At 31.1% G+C, this 13935-nt stretch overlaps 2 protein-coding genes across 13 annotated transcripts in view; both read right to left on the bottom strand.

Moving 5' to 3' along the window:
• Positions 1 to 739: 739 nt before the first annotated feature.
• Positions 740 to 5563, bottom strand: LOC136418796 (activating signal cointegrator 1 complex subunit 2-like). Its single transcript, XM_066405009.1, has 12 exons — positions 5332 to 5563; positions 5191 to 5271; positions 4727 to 5128; positions 4460 to 4666; positions 4005 to 4216; positions 3758 to 3943; positions 3561 to 3707; positions 2802 to 3055; positions 1963 to 2212; positions 1739 to 1904; positions 1524 to 1674; positions 740 to 997 (listed from the first exon to the last, which is right to left on the bottom strand). Exons 1-12 carry the CDS (start codon positions 5413 to 5415, stop codon positions 858 to 860), a joined length of 2280 nt encoding a protein of 759 aa, XP_066261106.1. The 5' UTR covers positions 5416 to 5563; the 3' UTR covers positions 740 to 857.
• A 3210-nt stretch (positions 5564 to 8773) lies between these two features.
• The window catches only part of RalGPS (Ral GEF with PH domain and SH3 binding motif), a 28809-nt gene continuing 23647 nt past the window's right edge, over positions 8774 to 13935 (bottom strand). For 11 of the 12 annotated variants that reach the window (XM_066404994.1, XM_066404985.1, XM_066404986.1 and 8 more), the window contains 5 exons: positions 13867 to 13926; positions 10294 to 10488; positions 9964 to 10137; positions 9674 to 9795; positions 8774 to 9612 (listed from right to left, as the gene is read on the bottom strand). In XM_066404994.1, coding sequence (XP_066261091.1) covers positions 9491 to 9612; positions 9674 to 9795; positions 9964 to 10137; positions 10294 to 10488; positions 13867 to 13926 — 673 coding nt within the window. In that variant the 3' untranslated portion in view covers positions 8774 to 9490. The remainder of the gene's footprint in view (positions 9613 to 9673; positions 9796 to 9963; positions 10138 to 10293; positions 10489 to 13866; positions 13927 to 13935) is intronic. The other variant, XM_066404992.1, reaches the window with a different exon arrangement.

A 13935-nucleotide genomic window follows, 5' to 3' on the forward strand; every position in this document is an offset into this window, starting at 1 on the left:
ATTTACAATTCTATGTTATACACATAACTCCTGTATCGTCACAAAAATCGTTAGCACTTTTACATTATGTATTCTTATATACATATTAAAATCATCTAAAAACTTAAATATCAATACGTACAGAAATGTATCTTATTTTTCCCCTTAAAAAATAATATATCACCGGTATCTTTAAAACGATGCGTTTATGGGCCTATATTATTTTATAATTATTCTATCCACTGTTAAAGTTCTACTACAAAAAAGTAAAAGAACAAATGAACGTGAAATTTGTTTAATAATTCATGTTAAACCTTAACTGAACGTACTTGGAAGAATTACAGCTGCGTGTAAAGAAATTCAAGTAAAGGTTTCTATAAATATTGGAGTTTAAAAGAAATTGACTTTATCCTTATTTAACAAATAATAAACGCCATTTAGAATAACTAAGATCTTAATAAACAATTTTTCTCCAATACAATTGATAATAAAACTTGTTTTGCTTTGGATGTGATTTTTTAAAAACCTCTTGATGAAAGAAAAGATATGTTTGGAAAGGTAAATGAAACACCTTTCGAGTGGGGTATAACTCAAACTTCCTAGAGGATACATGCAATTTATTAAAGAACCCTAAAAGAATATTCCCCTTGAAAATAAAATCAACGTATTTTGGTATATTTACGTATTTCATTGATATACCAGTCAACAGGGATAACACCATATTTTTTCTTCTCGATTTTAATAAATTTTATTTTAAATCAATAACATTACTAAATATAAATACGGAAGAAGGAACAAATACCCCGATACTTATTTAAATTTAATAAACTACGTAGGCCTGTTGGCATGAACCAAATAAACAAATAAAATCGTGTAGATCAGGAAGGAATCATACCTCCGCTTCTCTTCCATTGTGCCCCACTTTTTCGATTATGATTGGCACGACTGGATTTATTGACGTTCTTCTTTTGTCTGTTGAGGAGAGTGGACTTATCTTGATTTTGACCTTTTGGTTTTCCTAAATAGACAAGAAAAATAATTGTAGCCAAGAAGATGTAATTATTATTGTATGAAAGTCACAACTGATAAAAGCGCATCAACTCTTTTTTGTAGCGTAATGTAAATTCTTTTCCTTTCGAACGTGCGAAAAAATTGATAAATAACAGAGTAGCTCAACGTCTCATATTAACGAAGTGGAAAATTTTGCAAATATAAAATTTTAGTACACATATGCTGAATTGATAACCTGAACACGTAAAACAGATACAAAAGTTCGGCACATACCTATTAAAATTTTACACTTGTTAGATTTCTAATTTCAATCAATATATCAATTTTTACTGTCTGTTACTTACTCAGGGGCAAAACATGGTTTTTAATAAGTTGGAATAACATATAGGTATGTTTCACACGACACCTAATCGAACTAAGTGTAATATATGTTAAAAAGCAATAACTCAACATAAGGTAAAATAAAAATATTGTAATCGTAATGTTATGAAATCTTTCTGAAAAATCATTGCAGAAAAATAGAAATGGCTTACCCACTACATCTGAGGCGTTCCCTTGACTGGAACCACCCATGCGCACAGGCTGCTTCGCCTTATATCTATTTGCTCTTCTCTCTCTCAAAACAGCCGGATCTTCGCAGAAGTTCATCTTGTTTCTGTCTGAATTTGCTCCTTTTTCAGCCTCCTGTTGAGTGCATTTTAAAACTAGATGCCACCTCTTAAGAGGCAATAGGAAAGTTCCAATTTACCTCAACATCAGATTCTTCGTCATCCTCTGATACTTTGCCTTTCTGCCTGTTAGGGTTAAAAACTGGCATTTCCTCAGTTACAGGATTGTCAGTAATCGGTATTGTAACGTTATCGTCATCCCGATCGTCGTACTCGTCGTCATAAATATTGTTGTAATTATATTGTCTAAAATATACGGAAGTGAATGAGATGATAGTAATATGGCAACAGGTATCATCCTTACACTCCTTCCAATACTAAATTCTTTATTGCTTTTATTTCCGATTTATCGTCGAGTAGTATAAGTGCATCATTATATTCAGGCTTCTTCCCTCGATAAGCTAATACTGGTTTTTCTAATTCAGGTTCTGGAGGTATTCTAATACTGTCAAATGGAATTTCTGTTAGATGTGGCGAAAGATTATTCTCCAATATCGCATTAATAACATCTTCGGGGTTATAATTGTACGATTGTAGACATTGTAGCACAAAGCCTGCAATAAAAAATTAGTCAAATTCATTGTTATTTCTAGAAATTCTAGAGTAGTCTAGATCAATATGCATTCTGGATTAAAAAAAAAGTATTCCTGTATATGGGCACACGTATTTTTCCATGCCGAATTGCATTTCTGTGCTATAGTCTATATGTGTATTTTAATCGTCGGAAATTCAGATCCATATCTTGACAACATGGAGTTTGAATTTCGCTCGTTTCCAGGAGGATCAACTTCATTTACGTATCGACAAACAAATTTTATGCTAAAATGACATTTCTGGGATTTGAAATTAGTGCTGCAGGTCCCGATCCTACTAATGATGAAGTGGCTGCAATTTTAAAAGCCCCTTCACTTAGCAACACAACCAAATTGAATGGCTTCCTAGAACTTGTGAATTTATATTTAGGATGTTTTTTTTTGCGCAATAATTCAGGAGAAGCAAGTTTTCAGTTTTTCATGATACTTTAGAAATCATAACGTATAAATCTATTTCGAAGTAAATCCTCAATTTGTTTATCTAGGTGACAGGTCTAAAGGTTACAAATAATTACCTGATAACTAAAAAAACGTAGCAGAAATAACTTACCATCCCCTAAATGTGGGAACATATCCATAATATTCCTGATCTTTCCCTCCACTTCACTGTTTCCTTTTGCTATGTCTTGCCTGGAAGAACCAGGTAGGGACTCCTCAACTTCCGGTTTTTCTGACAAAGCAGGAGTGAAGTTCCTGAATACTGCTTCGACAGTTTGCCGTTTCAACTTGGAGAGCTCTATTAATTTCTTATTGCGCGGGAGCTTTTCTATACAAGACACAATGAATTGTGTACGTGTAGAATCCCTATATAAGCTCTGTTAAGAATAACATTTGCATGTGTTGAATTAAATTTTCTTAAGCCTGTTTTAAATTATCCAATTTCTTGTATAAGGTATTGGACAATTTTTTACATAACAATATTCAACATTTTATAGTTTTCACGCGAAAATGACATTCCCCTCAACTTTTTTATTTGGAAATATAGAAAAATATATCAAATAAGAAAGTAGTATAACTTTTTAAATTTTATAGTATTGAAGAAAAAATAATAGCACATCGCCTTTTCGAAATATGACTAAATTCTGGGTTGTTTAAATGGTATACTCAATTTGCTATTATTTCTTTACAGGAGGTCCCATAATAAATCCTAAACATAGCCAAACTAAAAAAAAGAAATTTGATACATCTTTTATACTTGAAACATTTCACACATAAACACAAAATAGTTAAGGGAAATGTACTCTCTTACATAAAAATCTGTAAAATAAATTGAATAATCTGAGTTTTTATGTTAAATGCAAAAGGATACACATTACAACAACTTTCAAACATTTCATTTTGTGTGGCAATATTGTATGTTGCATTATAATCACAAATAAAATAATCATCTTCTAGAGCTGTGGATAACAACTTAATGTAGGTTTCCACATGGAGTTCCTGCTTATCTGGAACACCCCTGAAATATTTTTTGCTAATTGTGAAAGAAATTGTTATTGTTCCTCTCACATATATTTTAAAGTTTCGTCTAAACAATGAGAGATGAATGTATGAAACAATTCCACAAATTCCGCCCTTCCCGCATTTATTTTGTCAATGATGATTTTAAAAAGCTCCTGTTGAGTTTTACTTTCTTCCCGTTCATCAATCAAGTCATAAAGTTCCTTGTATATATTAACATAGATAAAAGGCAACCTAAAATAATAACCAATGAATAACAGGAGAATTTGTTATGGGTAGTGGACGTTTTTTGTACCGATAAGCAAAGTTTTTATTAAGTGCCATTTCAATGCCGGGTTTATATACGTGGAATAACGCGCTCGATGTTTGAAGCGTGTGAAGGAGATAACTGACAACAGAATATATCCAACTGAGACTGAAACTTGGAGGTCTCTTTTCTATGGAAATAGGAATTATTGTTGCTGAGGCATCAAATCCACACACATGACCACCAATCATTTCTAAAATCTATGGAAAAAATTATATTAACCTGATTTCTTCATTGTTACCATAAATAATAATAATAGAACACTAAAAACAATATAAATTTTAAATAAGAACAAAAATTAAATCAAAACATCAAAAATATTTTTTTGCAATTTTAATTTGTTTATAGTTTATATCTGATAAATTGGGTTGATTTATGTACATTTCACAAATACAAGTTCTCTAAATCAATCTCAACATATTCTTTTTGCTGTGCATACTTACAACCAGCTGCTGATCAATCATAGCATCCACCTCTTGAATATAAAACTCCACTTCAGTAGTATCTTTAAAATACAACTCAGTAACTTTATTTATGAAAGATAAGTTAGAATCTTTATACAAAAGAGTCAAAGTTATTACAATTGGCAAAGTGAGCAATTTACTTTCTTTTAGTTTGGAAAGTCCAAATGCTACGCTCATAAATTCAATCTGAAAACAATTCAAGGGTATTGTAGTTGAAATTGAATTAACAATTGTTCAAAAACTTACCTCACTTTTGTTAAAATCCAACAATTTATCATAAACTAACAAAAATTTATTAAACACACTCTTGTATACTTCTAAATATTCTCCATCTAAGTATTTTGATTCAAAAGGTAATACAGGATTTAAAAGAAGACTCTGAATAGCACTAGTTAAGGAAGTTTCAAATAAAACTGTGCACCAAAACTGATGGAAATCACATTTCAGCAAATAATTAAGTGAATCAATATAAAGAGTGTTTTTCACAACAAAATTGGCATTTGCTTGCTCCCAATGGGGCAGAGAGAGAGGCTCAAAATTAAAAAATACAACTTTGGGCAACCATCTTTTATCCAATGCTGGAATGACTTCAGTCTTCTTTTCAAAATATACTTGTTCCACCTCCTCAGGGGAGCTATTTAGGACGTTCTTAAATAGATAATTAAAAAAGATATGTAATGCAACTTAACAAGTAAAATTAGAACCCTTACAAAGTTTAAAGGAACATTTTTTTTTAGTTCTCGCCATGATCTTTCAATGTGTATTTGGTTTATAGGAAGTTTGCCAGGATTCTACAAAATGGTTAAAATGTAGACTTATCTTTTGGTCAATCATTGTAGTCGTTTACTTACCTTAAATACATTGATGTACTGGTAAATTGGTTCATCAAAAATATCTCCCAATTTCAATTTTGAGAGTCTAGTCCCATTACTCATAATGCAAATTCCAATATCCCTGAGTTGGTCAATGTCGTATTCAATTCGATTTATTAACTAATTCGTATTGAAAAACTCCCTTTAATCCGGCCTCAAACTTTTTTGCTAAAAGAAATTAAGAAACTAGCAAAAATCTGGAATTCTTTTATAGGTTAAGATCAAGTAACAAATGATTTCCCGAAGGGTTAACCGACCATTACTGATGAGTGACAAGTTCCTACTTCAAACGTTGACGTAATATTGGCTACAGGTATTATGAACATAATTAAATATATAGAATGCTAACTGGTTTGCATACAACTACCAGCGCAATCGAGTTGATCCTTTCTGCTAACAAGTCAATTCACATCATTGTTTCTGAAAAGTCCTCAAGTTAAAAATTGGGATACCGTTTTTAACGTTTTGACGTTTGTCGGTAACGCCATCATTTACTGATGTCAGATTTGACATTAAAGAAAAAAAAATGCCAATAGTAATAATAAATTGAGAAATTTAAAAGTAATTATGGAAAAAGCCGATACTAAATTAAATTTCCACAAGACAGTACTGTAGTTAACTTCAAAACCTGAAATAAGTTCAATTCATTTTCAGACAAAAAATATCATAATCTTACGAATTTATCCTGGTGTAGAAGCTCCAGGTCTCAAGGAGTCTAAGTAATTGTGCTCCACATTCATCCGTGGGGTTCCTTGGCTTAGCCTTTACCAAAAGACAATTTCGTATTGATGCAAACGTGGCATTCAACATTAAAAGAATTCAGTTTACAGGTAAATAATTAGTGCTGCCGTTTGCATATCAGCAGGAAAAATCGTATTTACCAACAAATTCGTTTAACGTCGGTAGGGAACGAAACGTGAGTCTGTAGGGATGGGAGCGAGTACTTATAAATTAAAAAAAAAAAGAATTTAATAGTGCTGTAAAAACATCAGGAGCCATTTTTGTGTTAATTATTTAATATTCACATTTTGGAGATTTTGAACAATATTTCTCAATATTGCTAAAAATTTTGACAAACTATTATAATAAGGATTTTGGCATAGGACATTTTCATACATGTGAAAACTTAAACTACAGATCTGCTTTCAATGCATATGTTAAAGATTACTATTAAACCTAATAATTTTTTATTAAAAAATAAAAAAATAGTAAATTTTTATCTAGTATACTGTATACATTTTAGATAATTTATTACATACTATACAGTACAAAAAATGAAATTTTTAACACTAAGACTAATTTCTATTAAAATTCTAGATTTGAAAAATCAAGCACTTATTAAAAAATATTTAAAAAAAAACATTTTTCTGCAGAATATGTTTTATGAGACAAATACGACAAAAATGATTAATGAAAACTGTCCAGAATCAACATCTATACGCTTACACTATACTTTAAAATCCTTTGGAAACCAACAAATGAAAGAAACTTATTATTCATAAATAGTACCATGGAAAAAAGTTGGCTCAGAATTTAGAAATTTGATGTAGAGAACTACATATTGATTCTAAACAGTTGTCATATTCCTTACATGAAAGGCACTTTTCAGAACAAAATAAGTTTTTTGAAAAGTTCTGATATATCCTTAATTTTTTCAAAACTAAAATAATTTTAGAAAGTAATTTTTAACCAAGCAAGGCTGAACCCCATAAAATGTAATTGTAAACAAATAATTTTCTTTCTTTATCTCTATATATTTTAATCTTCTCTCATGATTTTCAATACTGCTTCTCATCGCATGCCACTTACAGAACATTTTAGACATCACAACTTATTTTCAATTATATTCCACGGAGTATTCTCCAAGACCGACTCCCAGTTCTTTGAAGACCACAAGACGGGCCCGGGCTCAACTGAACATACTAATGTTCTTCTGGCATGTGGGAAGAGGTAATCGGTTTCGTCGGATTCCGCCATATTGAGGTACCGGCTGACATCAATGCGTCGGTACCCAACTACCTCCAACAACCCCTACTGGGAAAACCACATAACCAAAGGAGCATTGCTATCCAGTTACGTCCGCCGAGTTCCACTAAAAACCCAAAGTTGGTTTTGGAGCTCCGTGGGGTCCCAAGGGACACTAAGGGACAATTTCGTATCGATGAAACGTGGTCTTCTACATCAAAGAAATTCGGTTTACAGCTAAATAATTTTGGTCTGACATCTGTGTGTAAGCAGGAAAAACTATATTTATAAATAAGTGTCTTTAAAGTATTTGGTATAAGTGCAAACCAGCAAGGATATGCACAAAGAGTTCGATACATTTGCCAACACAAAAACCATTACTACTATTACATACCGCCCCCTATCATGATAGGTTTACTGGCATCATAATTTATTTCTTTATTTCTTCCTTTATATTCTATTTAAATTATTTAGAAAATGCTCCTTCTGACTGATTTGACTCAGATAACATGGTGTGCAATCTTTCTACAATCTATGTTGATGTTTGGTCTTCAAGAAATTCACTTAACATTGAAATTTAGACTGAGTTTATTATCAGATTCTTCTGATTAATGAGCTGTATAGAAACTATCTGAGTTATGAACGCGGTCAAATGGTGAGAAACTAGGAGTGGAAAATATTAATTTTAATTTTAAAATGTCTCGTTTTTAATGACTTAATAAAATTAATTCAAATTTCTGCAATCAGCCAATTCAACGAAACGATATGAAAAGGATAAAAATGAATAGGTATTACTCGCCTGGCTCACACTCAATGACGTTGAATCGGCGGTACCGACGTAACAACTTAATTCTTCCTTGTTAAAACGCAATAGTCTAAACTTTTAAACCAATTTTTTTTCAAGATTCCTTTATTTTTTCTTCGTGTTTTTCTGCAGTGTCGAACAAATTCTGTAGCGAAAGACCAACAAAATTGCTTATAAAAAAAGCTTATACTTACTTTACTTAAAAATGAATATACAAGTGATCAGAATTGCAACATAACTGCTTGCAAAAAATTATGGAGAAACTGTTATAATTCACTTGTTAAGGGTGATTTTATTATATTTTTGGTTATCGTTGGCTTCTAATCGTCGTTTATATTGGTAGACATTTTTAGATAGTATATTCAAGGTTAGTGGGTTACGTGACTATACTGTATTAATTTACTCGATTTATGTTTAAGTTTCAGCAATTTAACTTAACAAAAATGCTACAAAAGCTTTCAACTTAAACACAAAAACATGCCAACTTTTTGCTTGTGCTGTGTTAAATGGCATTTTCTTTCTATTCCTCCGTTGGCTTGGCAATCTCCAACTCCATAGTTGTCTGATTGCTTTTTTCTTACAAATTACTTTTAACTTATTTAATTCATTACTTACCTACTTCTAACCTGTTAAATACAAAAGGCATTATAATCAAACCATAGAAACTTTATTTTCTTAAAAACCATATGAAAAATTCAAAAAACCGTAAATGTAATGTGCAAAAATGTGATAACAAAATTCGATATACAAGCTATCCGAACAATGTGGACAAAGGTTGAATTTTAGCGGTAGAATTAAAGAAAAGTTAAATCGGTATGGGAGTTATAAAAAGAAGTGCTGTGCCTATCTTAAAATTACAGAAAAATATATGTCTCCAAAAATTTCAGAATTACGTTTGTTTTGAAATGAGACACCTCCTATATTTAATTCACTTTCGTTCTGTGAGTGACAAATAACTTTTTAAGTGAAAATAATTAGTATGTTAGGTACTATAAAATCCTATATTTTTAAAACCGGCGTTAAAAAGTCCACCCAATATCAGTTGAATCATTCTATTAACATTACTTATATTTATATTTTACGTTCAAAGGTATGGCCCAAAGCTATATTGAATTTTTTACATTACGTACATTTAAATATTGGAAAATTAAAAAAAGAAAATTTTGCGTCTAACTGGAAACATACTGTATATTTTCTTATAATTCTAAAATATGCGCAGCACTTCTTTCTACAACTCTCAATTTTTTTTCTGCTCTAACTTTAATGCTAAAAAAGATATCGATATTTCACGCATTATTAGCATACCCTGTATGTATGTAAAAGTTATGTACTATTACAAACCTAACAGAATTACAGAAAAAAATAATATCACTCGAACGACATGAGATTACTGGGCAATGGCGTTGGGTCCCCGTTGGCAGCCTGCTGCAACAACCGACACCATTTGTCTGCTAAAACTTTGGTTCCGACACGAAATTTGTACACATTTCCTAGAGAGATTACATAGATGAAACTTACTTTTTGTTATTAATTTTATAATAAAATAGTCACCTCTTGAGTGGTCAATCAACTGGAAAGTGTCCTGATGAAGAGTGGCGTCACAATAAAATACCTGACAATCTGTTAGTGACACAATTTTACAAGGTTCTCGTTTGAAGTCTGATCTTTGGTGTCTAAAATTAAAACAGCTATATGAGGTAATTTTTTATGATTCCATCTATCATAAAAGAATTTTAATTACAAAAATTATGGCAAATGATTATGATTTATTTTATCTCTACATATAAACGAATGAGGTAGAAAAGAAAAATCTCGAACGTTTCAAAGATAGAATAACTTACCCCTTAAAAGATTTGGGTGAAAAGTACACCGAAGAGTTCGCCCAAATCTGCAACCAATACCGTTGCCAAGAAGACACCGTCGGTTTCCTACCTTCCTTAAGGACAGTCTTTCGTCTGACGCAACCTTGCATTGTACAAAGATTTTCTTCTGAACTAATTCCATCCTCAGATAACCTGTAAATGAAACCCATAATCTTCTCATAATTCGGCTTTGCGAAAGCTACTAAAAAAAATTGAAACCTCTATTTATATAATCTCTAATATAATAAAATACGTAATTGCCAGTATAGGAAGGTCATTAAAATTCAATAGATGGAATATTTAGCCTACCTTGTAAGTAATGTGCAGTTATCTTCGCTGCTCTGTGATGCTTGTAAAGGGAGATCGCTAATGGGTGATGGTAAATTGCTTTGCCTCAAACGTGACAGTCTTGAGTCTTCAACTTCTGAGTCGTCTAGCAAGTGTAGCGTTTTAGGGACATTTTTTGGATCAAAGCCTCCCACTTGATACGTTTTGGAAAAAATACTGTAAGGTAAAATAATTTGGATAACGAAAGGATTTTCGAGAAAAAAGAAAGTATTCTAATATGTTTCTAATATTCTGAAAAAATAATTACTTCTGTCGCGATAAAAACAAGCACCAATACAATTATAAACGAAGAGTTGACGGAACTCTTGCTCTTACCATACATCACACCATAAATTCCGAGAGGTATAACCTCAGAAACGCCCTGTATATTTTTTAAATCAACAAAGTTCTTAGCTTAAAAACGTTTCATCACTTAGAGCCACACCAGACTACAAACTAAATAGCCCACCGATGGTTTAGTCGGCTCGGAGCTCATCATCACGTGCACGCCTTTATCGGCCAACTTATGATAGATGCATGTGCACACACATATGCATGTCTTCATGTTAATATGACAACCGAATAAACAGTCGACGAATCAAGAATCTGTAGCCTTTCTGTTAACAGTAATAGCGTAGCTGGCTAAAATGAAAATTCAAACTTGCCTATCTATACACTCTCTACTGGATAAGAATACTTTCTAGAAAACCCTTATTTAATGTTATGTGTTTTTATCTGAAAACATATTCCAAAACAAATTTCACATTTTCAGTGCCACCTTTTTGTTTTTACAAGATGGTAAAATTAGGTATCAGAATTTTATTTATCTGCCAATTTTATTTGATTTTTGTTGTTTTTTTCCGAGTTCATGCTTATCCAAGATACCCTGTATTTGTCAAGCTGGATTTATAATGTTGCCATGAAGCTCTGTAGCTTTACAAAACTATCCGATACCATTAAACCACATCAATATGTAACCAAACACCTTTTAGATAGCCATTACTTATGAAATGAACTTAGCAATAATGTTAATTTTTCCACCAGAAAATTATGTTTGCAAATTAGACTTTGTCAAGTTTTATTAAATATTTCAATAGATAATAAACCAAAATGTGACCAAATTTATTGCAACAAGAAAACATATATGCGATTTCAGTGTCATTTACACTTTCTTACCAATCTCTAAAATAGTGAAACATGCTTGACCATGTGAAAAGTTCAATGTTTTGTTGATGCTAATCAAGTTCGATGAATGATTTTTCCAAAAAGAACTGCTTACGATTTTCTAAGGATTAATGGAATGAGGCAGATGAGAAGAGCTTTAAACATTCAAGTCCATGAAGATAACTCTGCAGGGTGTTTCCTAATCATATGGCGCATTTTTAAGAAGAAATTTCTTTTGTAAATCTGGATTGATACCAATGGAAAACAAAATTATAACCTCCATAGGAATAGATCTCGCCTAACCATATTTTTTTTTAAATTTCTATAACCAATTGCGTAATTACCGTTTAAACGAACGAAATCGTATAAGTCTGTGAAGAAAAATTGTTAAACGGAAAATATAGATATTCTAAAATAAAGTATCAGTATAGTAATGCTATTTTTTTCCATGATTTACTTGACTATGAAATTTTTAAACGGTACACTGATTGACTAAGTTTGGAATGTTTAGCGTATGCGTATTCAGATAAACTGATAAACAAAAATGTTTCATAAAACGTATATGCAAAAGAAAAATGGATAGCAGAAAAATTCAGATTTCAATAGTAATAGGTTACATTTAGTTGATAAAAAGGATATAACTAAATCATATTTGCGGTTTTTTAAAAACTGATATTTTTTTATATTATGGATATATCCTCATAGATTGTTATGGTGCCTGTAGTATTTAAGAAGTTTGTCAATCAGTCGTAATAACTAAACGTACAAGGGGAAAGAAAGTATTGTTTATTCTTTAAGTTTAGAACACCCTGGAGGATAGTGCGGAATATACATTCTAGCTTTTTTCACTTATATGGAGTTTTAGCCATTTTTACAATTATGTTCTTTTCTTATAGAATTTTTTTTTTCGTTTAGGATATACATTTATCTAAGCGAGATCTTGAACTCTTTAAGTTCAGGCCCTTTTTAGGGCGCCTACGTGATTATTACAGAAATGAAGCAAAAATAATTGATTTTTTTTAAATGTGAGTCAATCAACATATGAAATAAATGGATAATAAACTTACCCATTTTGATGTAAAATCACTCTGTGCAGGTTCACATATACGCCTTCCTAATCAATGTCATTTCTCTAACTAGTTAGACAAAGAGCACTTTATTACTTCATATTAATTGAATCTACTTCTGCATAAACGTTAAAAATTCCAAACTTTCATCTTAATTCTGTATTTTTCAATATTTATAAACATGCTACATGTATAGTAGATTTGCTCTAATCATGAAAAGATCAATGAAACCATTTAGTATAATTACACTATCGAAAAAAATAAACCATGTGTAATGAATACGTAAAAAATAATACCATATTTTCATGCTCAATCAATGCCAAAAATGAATGAATTATAAAGGTGCACTGCAAAAAATATGAAACAAAAATATGATAAATAATTCCTCTAAAATAATAAATAACGCTTATTAAATAATCTATTGGCGATTCAATCTAAAAATTTTGCGCCCTTTTTTTAGGTTTAATGCAAAATGCACTAAAGAAGATTAAATATTATTAATTAGTTTTAATACAATCTTCCATTTGTTCAAAAAATGGTCTGGTTTAAATGACCATAAATGATTATGTTATGGACTGCGGAGGCAGTGGGCAGATTGCTTAAATTCTAAATCTAAATCTGTCCAAAAAATACCTTTTCAACGGCCTATTACTGTCTCCTTTTGATGAGTCAATTATCTGTAAGCCTAAATTTTATGGTATTTAAACTTTTTATTTTCCTTCAGTATATGGTTCAAATTTCGAAAATTTGAACATGATTCCTTTATCGAAACCATTAAAAAATAGTATTTATCATAACTTTAAACAGTCAAAGTGAAAAATACATGAAATTAATTTGTATCTGCAAAAAAGATCTGTTAAGATGTAACCAATATTATTCTGTCACTCCAAGAATAAAGGAATCATGGTAAACTTTTAGAAACTTTATTTGTATACTGGAGGTAAAAAGTTTAAATACCATAAAATGTGAGTTTATGGGTACTTGTCTTACGCATAAATTACATAAATTATTCATCTTTAAGAAATCAATACAACAAGGCTAAAAATAAAATTAAACAAAATATTCTTAATTGTGAATTGTCACTGTTCGCATCAAGTGAATCTAATGCAAATGAAATAATGCGAGTTTGGACGTTTCCTGCTTTGTGGACATTTTTCAATATTCTTATCGAGTGAGGTATTGCTTGATTTGAATCGCCAATAATGCAATAAAAAAACTATTATAGTTCTATACGTTCATTAGAATATGACATCTTTTCAAATACTCGGTCTACCTTCAGGATCTATCTACCATCCATTGAAGCTTTGGTATTAATCCAACTTACCTAAACGGGGGATGATTCCCCAGTTTGTGAAAATTTCTAGGAAGACTTGTGCTACGAAATCTAAGGAAA

Source organism: Euwallacea similis, chromosome 37 (genome assembly GCF_039881205.1).
Source record: "Euwallacea similis isolate ESF13 chromosome 37, ESF131.1, whole genome shotgun sequence".
In the NCBI taxonomy this organism is placed as follows: Eukaryota; Metazoa; Arthropoda; class Insecta; order Coleoptera; family Curculionidae; genus Euwallacea; species Euwallacea similis.